The sequence below is a fragment of the Lutra lutra genome, chromosome 7 (assembly GCF_902655055.1).
Source record: "Lutra lutra chromosome 7, mLutLut1.2, whole genome shotgun sequence".
Taxonomy (NCBI): Eukaryota; Metazoa; Chordata; class Mammalia; order Carnivora; family Mustelidae; genus Lutra; species Lutra lutra.
Genome location: NC_062284.1, coordinates 109,966,907 through 109,982,688, shown reverse-complemented (window position 1 = coordinate 109,982,688; position 15,782 = coordinate 109,966,907). Strand labels below are relative to the sequence as shown.

The 15,782-nt window shown below is 38.2% G+C and overlaps 1 protein-coding gene across 1 annotated transcript in view; it reads left to right on the top strand.

The window, feature by feature from the left end:
- Positions 1-15,782, top strand: part of KCNH5 (potassium voltage-gated channel subfamily H member 5) — a 336,334-nt gene that overhangs the window by 52,088 nt on the left and 268,464 nt on the right. Inside the window, exons 5-6 of the mRNA XM_047739277.1 lie at positions 7,831-7,946; positions 13,612-14,004. Of these exons, the coding sequence (XP_047595233.1) occupies positions 7,831-7,946; positions 13,612-14,004 (509 nt within the window). The remainder of the gene's footprint in view (positions 1-7,830; positions 7,947-13,611; positions 14,005-15,782) is intronic.

Sequence of the window (15,782 nt, the reverse complement as noted above, 5' to 3'; positions counted from 1 at the left end):
TAGAGCAAGCATTTGACAAAATCCAACACCCATTCATCATAAAAACTCTTAGAAAAGTATGAATGGCAATCTCAACTTGAAAAGGAACATCTCTGATAAACCTACAGTTAACAGCTGACTATCTTAAAGTAATATGTTTTTCAATAAAACATAAATAATTGTTACATGATTTGTGACCTAACATATTTTCTTCAGATGAATTTCTCTTGCTTTCACACTGAACGACAGTAATACTGAGTAAAAAGCTTTCATGTCACATCTTTTCCCTTAAATAATTATTTATGTTTACCTTTGAATATTATTTTCTCTCTCTTTAAGTGTTTTCTTGACACTGCTGAAGTTAGGGAGAGTACCGTACATTCTCAGTTTTGATATGCTGAACATCAATAGTGTCAGTATATGTAGTCTATTTATGGAAACTGAAAGTTGGCAACATTTTATAGTGAGATTGGGGAAAAGGTGCTAATAATTGAGTTGACTTTTATTTCTCAAGTTAATGCCCTTCCATTTATCTGCCTACACCTCCATCTTTGTATTCTTACATCAGAATCTCAGGGTTCTTCATCATGAAGATCTCTTAAATGCGTATCTTGTTCTTAGAAAAAAAAAAGGCATTTGAATAAACTCCAAACAACTCAGACCATTTCATTTTGAATGATATGCTTGATAGGCATGTAGATTAGAATTTGCAGGGAAAATCAGACCCCATTGTGAAAAGCATTAGAGAAGACTATATCTTTTCAGTGCCAGAATTGGTAGAGGAAGAGCTTATTTTATTTTAAGATTTTATTTATTTATTTGAGAGAGAAATAATGAGAGAGAGAGAAAGAAGGAATGAGAAGGAGAAGGTCAGAGGAAGAAGCAGACTCACTGCTGAGCAGGGAGCCTGATGTGGGACTTGATCCTGGGACTCCAGGATCATGACCTAAGCTGAAGGCAGTCGCTTAACCAACTGAGCCACCCAGGCACCTGAGGAGGAGCTTATTTTAAATAGGCTTTTATTTTGAGACTTTTCCACATCTTTCAAATATATAACAGATTCTGAAAAAGTATTGTATAATATAACTATGAATGCTGTATATGAGCTGCTTTCTATTATTCATATGAGCTATAAAATTAATATGAAAAATTCAATAGAAATAAACTATGACATTAAATCCTATTTCTGTCCTACTATCTCTGTGAAGGTAGAAGTATAGGAAAGTATGTTTGGAAATCTTGGTGGAAAAAATGTGTCTCTCAAATTCTTAGGTTGAGTTAAGGAGACCATGGGACTTTTGAGAAAGAGCAGACGAGATTTCATGATAACACTATAGTGTCAAAATGATTTAGGTCTGGAGCATTGTATTGGGAGATGATAGATTTGCTTTTAATTTAACTCTGGGTACCAGAGTTACTTAACATGAGCCTACTTATGACTCTTGTAGGAAAATGCTGTTTCCCTTGTTTATCTATTTTACTGATTTTTTTTCCTTCAACCAAAAATTCTTATTAGACATACAGAATGGTGCAGGCACCGTGTAGGTCCTGGAGATACATAGTTCCTTCTCGTTCTAATGGAGACGAGGGAGACAGATAAGTAAATATATATTGGAAGTTTTCTTCTGATTGTTCTTATCTTCTCAGTAATATAAAAAACATGGTTATCAGGCACCTGGGTGGCTCAGTCAGTTAAGCATCTGCCTTCAGCTCGTGTCATGATCCCAGGGTCCTGGGATCGAGTCCCACATCCTGCCTCTGCCCCTCTTTCTGTCTCTGTCTCTCTTGAAGAAATAAATAAAATCTTTAAAACAAAAACAAAATAAACATGGTTATCGCCTGAGAGGAAGGATGGTGAAGAAATGTTGAAGGCGTGGTGAGAAAGAAGTAGGTATGAAATGGGAATCTAAGAGGGTGGAGGAGTGAGTGGGCAAAGGGAATTTGGAGCTTTGCTGAGCACTAAGGTCTGCTTGGGCTAGTGATCATGAGTTCCACTAGCACCTGTGAGCATAATTATGTGTTTTGCTCCAACCATGTTTAGTCAAAAGTGTATAGATGAAGAGGTAATGAAGAGTTGGATTTCACCAGAGTTGGGTTTGATAAGGTGAGTGAATTGAACAGAATCAGGGCAAAGGGTCAGGGAGCTGAGACTGTTGCAAGGGAGGAGATACGAGGTGTTTGCAAAATTTTGAAGAAATACTTAGGTAATTGAGTTCTACCTAGGACATAAGAAATAATATTTTAAGATACAGAATAGACAAGTGAATCCATACATTAGCAGGCTAGAACGGGACTTTTAATCCCAATGCAAGGGTATTTTTACCATCTCTTTCCTCCCTCTCCCCCCTTCCTCTTCCCCTCCCCTTCCTCCTCCTCCTCCTTCAGAGTTAGAAGACAATTTAATAAATTTGATGAAGGGCATCTGCAAATATATCTACAGAAATGTCATGCTTAATGGTTGAAACATTGAAAGGTTTCCCCTTGAGATTATTAACAAGGAAGCAGTGCCCCCACAGCCACTGCTATTCAGCACTTTACATTTGACCTTCTTAATGTGAAAAGGGGCCAGTTATTAGAGGAAGGGCCCAAGTCCTTCGAGGATTTGCTGTGGTTGGAATTGATCAATTTTCTACTTGATTTGGTATTTTAACCAAGAAACTCAGATACATGGTTCAAAGACTTGAGTAAACTGGCTAATTCTGAATTTTATTTCTAAATTGTACCTGGGTTAGTAGCTATAACAGGATGGCAGCCAACCAATCTGAGTGCACCTCTTCCTCATAATGAATCTTACAGTACCAAAACTTCATTCTACATTGTTTTTTTTTCCCCTTAAAAAGAATGGCACTGAGTGATGTCCATGATACCTCTGATTTCTACCATGATGGATGGTAGTAAAAACCATGGAAAGGGAAGGAATCCAGTTTTGATGGAGTAGTTACTGTATGTCAGGAACTTTACATTCTTTATCGCTCTTCCCTATAATTCTGAAAATTAGTATCATTATATCCATTTTACGGTTGAAGATCCTGACATACAAAGTGTGACTGATTGCCAGTCCCATGTTCTCTCTACTGCACTATACTGTCTCATCCTTTCCAGTGGAAACTTATTATTGTGGTTTGGCCACCTCAACACCCTGCTCTCCTTTTTTCCTACAGCAATTAAGCACAAGTCAAGAACACTGATTCTGACAGAATTGAATTGCTTTGAACCAAGAAATTTACTGATAATAATTTAAGGGGGCAAATAATTTTTGTTATCTTTTGTTCCTGGTACTGAAGTCTTGGAACTATTGCTCAGATAATCAGTCAATGGTACCTGATTCATCATTTGTGATAATACAAAGGGGAAAAATGACAGCCAAGAAATCCATTCTGTTGATTATCCATATGTGTTCTCAAAGAGAGGGCCAAAATCTCTGCCCATTTATCCTGTACGGATATTTTCAAACAGATTCCAAAACTGTCAAGACACTCACAGTGTGAAATACTCTGTGCCAAATAGTTATGTCATCTTCATGCCAATAATTGAGACAAAAAATTCTTATAGAATGAAGCTAACAGCAAAAATAGCAACCTTCCCCTGTGGGAAGCCAATGGTTTTCTTTAGAGAGGAAACAACAGATGAAAAATGAGTAATTATGCCATGTAGTCTCTTTGGCCAAGAGTATAATTGTTTACCTAAGCTTTTCTCATATAGATTAGAATCTTGTGTTGCAGTCTAATAGATTGATTTAACTGCCTCTGTGACTTTCTCTTATTTTTAAGATGAGGCAGTGCATGACAGAGAGGTTAATTGCAACCCAATAGAGCTAAACTAATGTTTTATTAAGAAGGAGTTGGCATCCTGAGCTTTTAGGAGAACAAATGTTCTCATAATTCCATGAACAACTCATAGAGCAAGTATTAGGCTCTTCATATTCAGCTGTCTGTTCACATTACCCTGTATCGACCACATCCAAGTAACATCAGCGAACTGTGTTGAATAATCAGTGACACCAGTGAGGTCTCTGTAAAGGTGAGATCAGTAAATGTATCGCTGGGGAAAGTTAGAACTGCTGATGTGTCTTTTCTTCTCTGACCTAGACAGCATGGCTGCTGAACTTCTTCAAAGTGTGACCGTATAGTGGGGGTTGATGACAGACCAACTGAACTAATTTAGTTAATAATGTAGGCCATTCCAGATGTGTCCAAGGACACAAGGGGATAGGCATAAGGAGATTCACTGGTGGTGGTGTTAGGGATAGCGAAAAATCTAGACACTACTTAAATGTCCATGAATAGAACATATGCATGATCAGAAAAGAGCAAACGTCGAATACTTTGAGATGATAAAGGTGCAGGCAAGAATCAGTGCTGTAGAGGTGGGTCTAGAGATGGAGGGACAGAAGGACAATGGAGGGCTATTGATCATGTTTCTTACGGGTTCTGTTTATTCAATAGCATTTGACAAGGTACTCTGCTGAGAGTGAGGAGAAAGGGGTGCTCTAGCGGTCTTGAAAAAAGATGCTAACTGTTTAGAACTGAGGACTGTAAGAAAGCCCGAACCCTAGCCACGATCCTCGGAAATGAGAGAACGCATGCCATTTGATGATTTGTATTCTTCCGTGTGTCGGTGAATTTATTCCTTCAATATCTTTTAAATTTTTAAAGTACTTTCGGGATAAACCTTATTTTACTCTGGGAATAAAAATGGGCTTCTTACTAAATCTGACACTTGGATGTACTAAGATGTGTAACATCACTTGTCTTAGGAAAAGGAAGCTTCAATAAATATAACATTGCCTTGTAAGTTGCTAGAACTATTTAGTGCAATTGTAATACCCAGTCAAAGTAAGAAAGAAAAATGATCACAGCAAATATTTCAATTGCCAACATTGTTACTGTCATTTGAAGGCACTCTTACCACTTTTACCCAACAAAGTAAAACCGCACCAAACCCAATGATGACAAAACAAAATGGGGCTTATTTTAGATCTGATTTTTAAAGTTACAAATAAGCCTTAATCAGTTAATGGCCTGTTTTAGGCCAGGCCCTGATCAAGTGCTGAATATGGAGAGAAGAACAATAGTGAGAATGGATGACATGTTAACAACTTGCGTTAGTGTTGCTCGTGCCATGTGAGGTATGTAGCTTATGGTGTGCAAGCACCGAGGAGGGTACTTCTCTTATGAGTGGATCAGAGAAGCTTCCGGAAGGAGATAGTGCTTTAACTGAGTCTGGAGGTGCCAGTAAAGTGTTGGCTAGACAGGTGGGGCCAGGAGAAACTTTTCAGGCAGGCAGAGTGATATAGTGCATGAAGCCTGGAAGTACTGAATATCATGGGATGTACAGAGAATTCCTAGCAGATTTAGTTTTAGTTTTGAATTTATTCTTTTTTAAATTTGCTACTGATTTTCATAAGGTTGCAATACAGAGTATTTATGAAGACGTAGAAGGAGATGAATGCAGAGCAGACCTTTGGGATCAGAAACTAAATCACCTGTATACCAAGGATATGCAACATTATCCTGGAGGCCTCCAGGGATTTCTTAGAGAGTTTGAAATAGGGGAAGGGCGTGGGCCACGTGTGTGCTTTAGAAAGCACATTGGCAGCAATGGAGAGAGTTGCTTGGGGAGTATATGGTCAGAGAGCAGGTAGAGAGTATAGTCTTTTAAGATGCTGCCCCCTAACTTAGATGGAAGATGATATGCTCCTTGACATATAGGGATGGAGAGAGGAAATTCAGCTTGAGTATTTATTAAAAAGTTATAGACTATAAGGCTTAGAGATGACTGGATATGTGGATGTGGAGATAATAGTGAAGGAGGATGGTGAATTTCAAGTTTCTGATTTGGGCGACAGAAATATCGTGGGCCCATTCACCAAGTCCAGGAGTACATGAAAGATGCAGAGTTGGAAATGGAGGGAGATGATGAGATCAATTTTGGGCATGTTGAGTGTGAGATGCCTGTAGAATATCTTAGTAAGAGGTGGCTAATGGCTGGTTAGATGCTAGATAGGTCTTGTGCTCAGAAGAAAAGTCTAGATTGGTGATATAGATTGCATATTTGTCTTTTACAATGATGTTCTTAGAGAGTTAGTGGCATATCTGGTGGTTTTTTTTTTTAAATTAAATTTATTTTTTTTAATAAACATATAATGTATTTTTATCCCCAGGGGTACAGGTCTGTGAATCTCCAGGTTTACACATTTCATAGCACTCATCATAGCACATACCCTCCCCAATGTCCATATCCCCACCACCCTCTCCCATCCCCCTCCCCCCAGCAACCCTTCAGTCTCTGGTGGGTTTGTTTTGTTTTGTTTTTGTGTTTTTGTTTTTTTAAAGCACATTACACAGGGTTAGTCTTAGGGTTACCTTCCCAAAGGCTAACATTTTTTTTTTTCTTCTGGTCACTAGTATAAAGTCCATTAATGAAGAATTAAGGGCCTTCTATCAACTGATGCCAGTTTACTTATTTTCTAATCTACTTGTTGGATACCATAGACAGAGCTGAATTGTTGGGGAAACACAAAGCTTAACTGAAGTCAGAATTAGCCTGAAGAATGTTATGAAAGTATGATGTCATCTACCTAGTATAGTTTGAAAGACATTTGACAGGTGTCTGCCCAGGATTTCTTCCTTCATCTTTTGTCACATTGTCTGAAATTTCATCATTGCCTTTACAGTCATTCCTTGGGACCATCAAGAGTTTTCCTTGTTAAGGAATTGTTTGACAGATAATCTAGTTAGGGACAATAGCATAGAAATTATCAAAAGGTCTTAATGGAATCTTGAATAAATTAGAGTCTTTAGGATATCTAGAGAAAGGATAATTGAGATAGGACTGGAGTATGGTTAGTTTTGCTATACTTATTCACATCTCCTTGACAGTTCCTTGACATTAATTATTTTAATAATGGAAATTTGAGGCCTCAGAAGAAATTTCTTTCTCATTAAATTCACATCCCTTTCTCCCAGAAGTTAAAATTACTACTCTTTCAGAAAACAATATTAGGGATTCTTGATATTTAAGGAAAGATCTTTAGATTATCACTGTAGTTGTTAAGAGTGAAATAACATTTGTCTATGTAACAAGAAAGATGGAAGTGTGGTATGAACCGTAATAAGTGAGATTTGTCAAAATTGGGCTTCATTTTCTTATGCATATCTATCTCCACACAATGCACAATAGAACTGTTTTCATTAGATTGTTTTACTAGATGCCCCCCACCCCCAACTTTCAGGGGCTTAACACAACAGAAGCCTGTTTCTTGCTCACATTACAGTCCAAGGCAGGTGATCCTTGGCATATGACAATCTCCCATGCACTGATTCAGAGCTTTACCTTTCCTTGGGGCCTGTTGTCACTTGCATCCAGCTGGTAGAAAGAGGAAGAAAGTGTAGAGAAGTCTTACTTCCTTCTTATGTTGCAGCATGTGCATGAGTAGGAGTGACCCACATCACTCCTGCTCTTATTCCATTGATGAGAACTAGGGATGTGGACATAGCTAGATGCAAGGAATGCTGGGAAGGGTCTTCCTGGCTGGGCAGCTACGTTCTGGTAACAAGTCTATATAATTCAAGGGAGAGCACAGAATTTTGTGGGCAGCTGTACCTTGGCTACTGAGATGATGTAATAGATATGAGCAGAACACAAAGGTCATATATAGAAATTGCTCATTACTTTATAGCTGCACCTGAAATGTGATGATGTCTATGCAGAAATAAAATGCTTTAGATTGATACTTCTATTAGTTCTAGATGTTATGTGATTTCTGAGATCCTTTGAATATCAGCAAGAATGTTGGCTTCCATATTCATTATATGAGAAAAACTGAGACTTTCTCTCCTTTCTTTTAAGGTTGGACAAAATTTGCCCGATTGACGCGGGCTTTGACAAATAGCCGAAGTGTTTTGCAGCAGCTCACACCAATGAATAAAACAGAGGTGGTCCACAAACATTCAAGATTAGCTGAAGTAAGTGGGAGACTAGCTTTTCTTCCCAAGATGGTGGGTATGGTACATTCCCCCCCCCCCAAATGATTCGATATAGATATTTCTGGTTATTATTTTACAAGTACTTATCTTCTCATTATCTTTCCCCTATGGAATTACAGAAATTTGAAATATATCTTTTTATTTTCTCTTATTTTTGAATTGAGAAACTAGTTCATGACATCCCAAGTGGTATTTGTAGAGGGTGAGGTTTTCTTTGAGTAAATGAGATAGGAAGTTCACTCATCTCATCTCTTTATGTATGCAGCACACACTCTTTGAGAGTTTTCTCTGTGCCTGGTACTCTTTAAAGGATGTGAAGACAAATAAGCAATGGGCTCTACCATCAAGGAATGAAAGGTCAAGCAGAAGAAACTGATAATAGGATGTGATAAACAGAATGTTAGGGTGTAGGGGGGAACACACACAAGAGCATTTACCTAGCTTTGGGGCTCTAGGGAGGCTTACCTGAGTGAGATGACACCTGTGCTGAGTGAGTCTTGAAGGAAAAATACGAGACATGGGTAAAGAAGGGCTGCAGGTCATTCCTGCCAGGGAGACCGGCATGTGCAAAGGCTCAGAGATGAGAAAGTCTGATGACTTTGAGTATGAGTTCAGTGTGGGTGAAGTCAGGTGAAGGAAACTTTTAAGTGATACAGAGTGAAATAGTGGTGGTTGATGTCCCATGTGCTAGGGAAATGATATGAACACATTTGTGCTACAGAGAAACCTCTCCAAGGGAGATTGGTCCCTATGGTTTCCTTTGCAATGCTATGTTTTTCTTGTATTAATTTAAAAACATGATTCTAAGAAGGGGGGGTCTATAGATTTCACCAGATTACCAAAAGGGATCTGTGGTACAAAAATGATTAAAAATCTAGTGGCTGTGTGTTGAATGGGTAGATAGGGAAACTAGTTAAGAGGACTCAAGTAGTAAATCAGCTAGCCTGACCATGGCTTTCAGCAAGGAACCCCAAAATGGAAGTGGGCAGAGAGCAAACACTCCAAGATTAGAGTCCACACATTTGTTGATAGATAAGACTTGAATATGAAAAAGAGGATGAGTCCAAGACAACTGGGTAGATAGTGCTATTGGCTAATAAAATGGCAAATATAAGAGGAGGAGGAGAAGGTTTAGGAGCAATGGTAATGAGCTCAGTTTTGGGCATATTAAGTTTAAAGTGCCTGATAGGAAATCCGAGTAAAGATGTTGCAAAGGCAGAGGGATTTCTGGGTCTGAATTGCAGGCCTTGGTGCTATAGGACTAGATGAAGTTTCCCAAAGAAAGTATATTGAAACCAGAGAGAAGAGGAATTCAGGACAGAAACTCCAGGGCAGCTAGAAGCTTTGTTGTTCACATGTCTTCTGTAGTCATCCCTTGTCCTCCTCGTGTGAATGACGCCAAAAGCTAACTAAACTACAAAAACTTGGCTGAGCACTTAGTGGGTGCTCACAGAATGTTCTGAGGTAGCTTACCGAAGAAGAGAAAGATGAAATTCAGTATTTATGTTCATCAGTTTGCTCTGCTGGAGAAAAGTGAGTCGGAGAGCTCCAGAGTAACTTTCTGAACTAGTGGCAGATATTAAATATGGTTTGGAGAGGGTTAGGAAGTAAAGTATGTTCCTTGAATTTGGAGGGCTCTGGTGTTTTTCTTGGACCATCGCTAATGGGGCACTTAGAAGGCTTCCTGCTCTGAATAGTACTGTTAGCTTGAGGAGAGATGAATACTTGGATGTGCAAACATGTTTTTAAAAGTCCCGGTAAGATATTAACATAATTAAATATTAACTACTACTAATAATCACAATATTTTAAAAGACAATATGCAATCAGGACAAGATTTAAAGCAAGCTATTAGATACAACTTCCTTTGTCAATAATGCTTATTATAAAGTACTACTTGGTTTTCAAGCTTTCTTTCCTGCCTTGAGTTGTCCTTTTTTTCCTACAAATCACACAAGTGGAGGGGCTTATTTCTGTGACTGCTGTCTTTTATAGTCATGATTACTTCTGGGTCTTAACAATACCTTATTCAGAGTTATTCTCTTTTCTGTTGTACAACTGGGCAAGAACAAGAGGAAGGAAAAGAGGAAAACTTTTTAACTTAGTGCCCTGAAACACTCATTGGTTTTTTTTTTTTTTTCTTCTGCATCAAGTGGGAAGTTTCTTTCCCCTCAACAGATTTTTTTACTTTTATTTTTGAGGAAATTTCACTCCTGTTTCTTCCCATCTGATTTTGTTTTATTTTTGCATCACTTTTGGATTATTGATAGTTTCTTTATTGGTCATCCCTAATCACAAAACTGACTGAGACACAAAACTGTTTTCTGTCAGCTCAGAGGCTTGATTTCAGAGAACATGAAGAAATAATGAGATTCTCAAAAGATATTTTGTCTACATGTGCTCTTGGTCCAAGAGTTGTGACCCAAAAGAAGGAACAAGTTAGCAACAGGATATCATTTCAAAAAATGTTACTTGGAGTCATATAATGTGTTCAACCTGACAATTTGGATTTGCTATTCAAGTTCAGGTTTGCAGTTTTCCCAAGACCTACAAATTTTATTGCAATGTCATTGGCACACCTATGTTTGGAACCAGTTCCTGGTTTCAAAGATCCGGGTGTCTCTGTAGGCAGTTCAGTTATCCACAGGAACTGACATCCTGCAGACTGGCTTCAGCTGCTCACTTTTACAGGGGTGGAGATATATATCTGTAGCAATATCATGTCCATGGTCCTGATTCTATTAGTGTCAGTGCTCTCAGATATTCAGAGAGAAGGAACGTGTTTGGTTTGGTACAAAAATACATCAGGAAATGTGTTTTCATCCCACGCCACCTAAGGCTCATCACTTCTCAAAGTACAAGTGGAATAGCGTCCGTAGTGAGATAGTGAAGGATTGTTACTCAGGGCTTTATAAAAGCGCCCCAGAATCCAGAGTGAAGATTAAAGTCGTGCTCTGCATATGAGAGAGATCAAAGTGTAAGCATGAGTATCCCTTTGTGGCAGATGCCATGCTCCTTCCCCTCCTTCTTCTCGGCCTGGGCCTGCTTCTCCTCCTCCTCCTCTTGTAGCATTTCTGGATCCTTTTACATATGCAAGTCACTGTCTGAAGAACTGGGTCCTGAATGTTTAAGGAAATATAAGACAAGAGTTTTACCTTGGACAGTACATTATAATCACTCAGGAAAGGTTTTGGAAATAAAGATTGCATAAGATGAATTTTAATTATTGTCAGGGAGGGGGGCATTTCTAGGTATGCGTATATCATCGTTTAAAAATTTTCTCCAGATGATTCTCATTTGTAGCCAGATTTAAGGGATACTAACCCAAGGGGTGATACCATTCCATCTCTAGAGATGACATTGTACATCCTGCCAGGGTGCTGAGCCGGGTCGACTTGTCTGTAAGCAGTGTGTAGGACCACAGCATTTATAGGGGTCCATGGGGTGTTTGAATTTCTATTAACAGTAGGAGGAAAAATTGAACTTTTAGGTAAACAAGTTGGATTTATAATATTTATTCTTCTTTATAACAATGCGCTTGTAAAATGCAATTTTTATTTTGTTTTTTATGGAAAAAGGGGTCCAGGGAGGCAAAAATGCCTAGGGCCCATGAAGGTCATAAATGCACCCTGGCACTGAGTTGATTTTCTAAGTCTGATTTCTTTGTGCTTCAACTATAGGCTGTGTAAATATAGATGGTAAAATATTAACATTGACTATGAAGAAAATTTTCATGTTGAACTCAGTGAAATTGGAATGGATAGACCAGTGGCTATAAAGAGAAAGAGAAGCCATGATTATGTATGATTCTGTCTACATAAAGCTCTATCCCAACACGAAGCTTACATTCCTGGTAGGAAAATTTGTTGCTAAGTAATTTAAGACCTTAGAAATAAGAGAGATATAGGAGAAATAAGGCCGGGATACTGATAGTGAGGACAAATACATAAAAATCTTTCTAAATAGTTGTAATAGCCCCCAAACAAAAAACAGTACTTAAAATACACAACTAATGAGAATACTAGTGATGTTTTTCACATTTCAGATATTAATAATGGGTATTATATACTTAGTTTTCAGTTACATAGGTTCCATGCACAAGAGAAACTTTTCAGGATAATCCTCAAGTTTCAAGAAGTGCTAGTTTTGTTTTGCCTTGTGGTGTTTGAGTTATGTGCTAATAGGCATTTTTGTTTATATCTATTCTTATATTCAGATATTTAATGCATTTATAACTTTATGATAACTTTTTGACTGCTACCTTCTGGATCCTATTACTCCCAGAGACACTGAACACTTGGGTATATAAGATGACAAAGCTGCTGGAAATATTTATCAAAGTCCCATTTACAAACTCCTTAACCCATAGGTTTACTCAGCCTTAGCTTCATTGATGGCATGGAGCAGAACTCTCTGATTCATTCCTTCAACCTCTTTTCACAATTTCCAAGGTCCAGGTTCTGGAAAGCAATGCAAGGTCTGTGTTACTTTTGCCCAGGGCTGCCCAGGCCTCTACTCTTGCTCTGTCATCTGCTTTTCCCCTTCTTCTCTTTAGTTAGACCTGCTTAGAGTAAGTCAAAGTTCATATCACCTTGCAGAAAAATTTTTCTGTTGGTCAAAAAGGTATGGAGAAGCAAGCCCGAGTATTTAGCAGTTATTTTTCCCCAAAGTGAATGTGTGTCTGGACAGGAAACACAGTTCTATAAGTACTGATTGAAGGGAGAGTAGGAAAAAGCAGGCTATAACATTTATGACCCTGATATCACTACGCCACTCATTGGGTCCCTTACTGAGTCCCAGTCAACAGCAAGATCACCAGCATTGTGGTCCTGGGATTCGGGGAGGACATCAGTATCAAAGTTATGCTCCCTGAGGTGCTAAATATGTGTGAAGAATGGATAATGGTGAGTCACCCACATAACTGTTGGATAGTCAGTTAGAGATGTGTGATTTTAGGCAGGGTTGCAAGTGAGTGTACAGAAAGCAATCTCAGAAGTGGATGTCCAGCAGTGCCGTGGATCAGTGTTGGTGCTGGAGGAAGTCATCAAGAGGATGTGACTGCTGGCTGACCCCAGAACTGAACCCAGGCAACAGGAGACTCCTCATTCCAGTCCTTGGAATGCACCCTCTGCCCACCATTCCCTCAGTGGGAGCCATTTTTAAGGACATAGCCTTGAAAGAATAGGATGTTGTTGAGGTCATTTGGACTGTATGTGACTGGATCCAGTTAGGGTATCTACTAACTTTTTAAGATTCTGGTGGGTGGGTGCGGAGGTTCACTTGTCTTACCATTTCCTGTGACAAGCCTTATAAGTATGTTCCCTTGTTTATTAAACCGCCACCTAATGATCTGGAGTGGTCTTTCCTTTTCTTTGTTCTCTCCTTGCCCTTGGTGTTTGGGGACCAGTTTGTGAACCAACAGTTGGCCAGTGGAGGGAAAGCCAGATATAAGAGCAGACAGATTAACTTCCTTTGAACAATCTTTGGTACAACTCAGAAGACGGAGACAAAACTATAGGGTGTGACTGGTCTTGAAACCAGGAGTCATGAAAAATACACTGTGGTTTGACTTATAGTAAGTTTGAATTCATTACTAATTGCAGAGATGTCCAAGTCATTTATATACACATTGTCTCTCTTTTAGGTTCTTCAGCTGGGATCAGATATCCTTCCTCAGTATAAGCAAGAAGCGCCAAAGACGCCACCACACATTATTTTACACTATTGTGCTTTTAAAACTACTTGGGATTGGGTGATTTTAATTCTTACCTTCTACACCGCCATTATGGTTCCTTATAACGTTTCCTTCAAAACGAAGCAGAACAACATAGCCTGGCTGGTGCTGGACAGTGTGGTGGACGTTATTTTTCTGGTTGACATTGTTTTAAATTTTCACACGACATTTGTGGGACCTGGTGGAGAGGTCATTTCTGACCCCAAACTGATAAGGATGAACTATCTGAAAACTTGGTTTGTGATCGATCTGTTGTCTTGTTTACCTTATGACATCATCAATGCCTTTGAAAATGTGGATGAGGTAAGTTTCTTTTTTTTTCTGAGTACTGTGGATCATATATTTTGAGAAAATTAAGATAAAAGGAGTTTACAAATAATCCAAACTTCTTTTTAGCAACCACTTTTAGCCTTTACCCTACTTGCCGTAAATTATAATATTCAATGACTTTAATTTTCATCTGCTTCTTTTTCTTGCTTTCTGGTTGATAATACCAATTACTAGGACAGTGGTTGTTGTTCAGAGTTGCAGTTTGAAAAGATGGGGGTTGTGGTTGGAGGAGGTGGAACAGAAGAAAAGCAATAGCATTTGGGGGTCAAATAAAGTAATGAATTAGGTAATTGATTAAAAGAGATGAAACAGATGTATTTTCTTTGGACAACAGTAGTGTTCTATGCATCTATAAAACTTTTGACTCCTCCTCTCCAGATATATATGGTAGCAGTGCTTGAGTTAACTAAAAAACAAAGAAACAAAAAACAAACAAAAAAAACTTTTATGGAAAATCCTCAAATTTTTGCCTTTTTGATTTCTTCTTTATAGCCTGTTTTAAATTTTGTCTAAGTACATTTGTGGTTAGAGACTATCTTGGATGACTTCTGATGTCTGGTCTAGTTCAAGGTTCTCTTCATTCAGTATTATCTGCACAACTAGAAATACTTAAAATGTGGAGGCATCTGGGTGGCTTGGTTGATTGGGCAGATGACTCTTTATTCCAGTTCAGGTCATGATCTCAGGGTCCTGGGATTGAGCCGTGCATTGGGCTCTGCGTTAAGCAGGGAGTCTGCTTGAGGAGTCTTTTTCTCTCCCTCTGTTCCTTCCTCTGCTTGCATACTCTCTCTTTCTAAAACAAATAAATCTTAAACACTAAAAATGTGTAATATCTTTTTTTTTTTTAAGATGTATTTATTTGTCAGAGAGCATACAAGCAGGAAGAGCAGAGGGAGAGAGAGATGCAGGCCTCTGGCTAAGCAAGGAGCCCAATGTAGGACTCAATCCGAGGACCTTGGAATCATGACCCGAGCTGAAGGCAGACGCTTAACCAACTGAGCCACCCAGGCATCCCTAAAAATGTGTAATATCTTAAAAGACCACTTCATCCAGGGCTTCCTAGCTTTTAACTTAATAGTGGATGATTTCCAACTTGCTACAGCAAGCTAATAGGATGCAACCAATAATCTCAACTAATAAATGTAAAAATGAGTCAATATAGAATGCATCTATTATTAAAATGTGTTTGTAATGATGATATTACAAATTTAATTTCCCTAAAGATTCTACTCTGTCCTTGTAAACTGCTCAGATGGAAATCTCTACTATGTTGTTGTTGTTACTCTGTGTATGTTGGGAGATAGATAGAAACTATTCAGTGACTTTTTTCCCATAAAATTTCTACACTCAGTTAACTTTAGTAATATTAAAAAAAACTATTTCCCTGAAAGTTAAGTGTAGATACTGTGTTTTGATGCTGTACGCATTACTTTAAAAATTACGGAAAAAAGAGGAATTATAGTAAATTGTTTCCTAATTTCAGATTCCATTTACATAAGCTTTTAAAGGTAGATTTATTTCTTTCTTATTTACCTTCTGGAAGGTGTTGAAGGGAGTTAATTTTGAAAATGTGAAATATGATGAGATAAGCAGTGTGTATATTTCACTTCCTGTATGAATTAATATATTAAGAGGAACAGATTAAGATTTCAGTTATTTAGAACACAGTCATAAAGATTTTAATAACAATCAAAAGATTGGTTCAGTTTATACATAATACACTAAATATTTACAAAATAATAAATGCATTT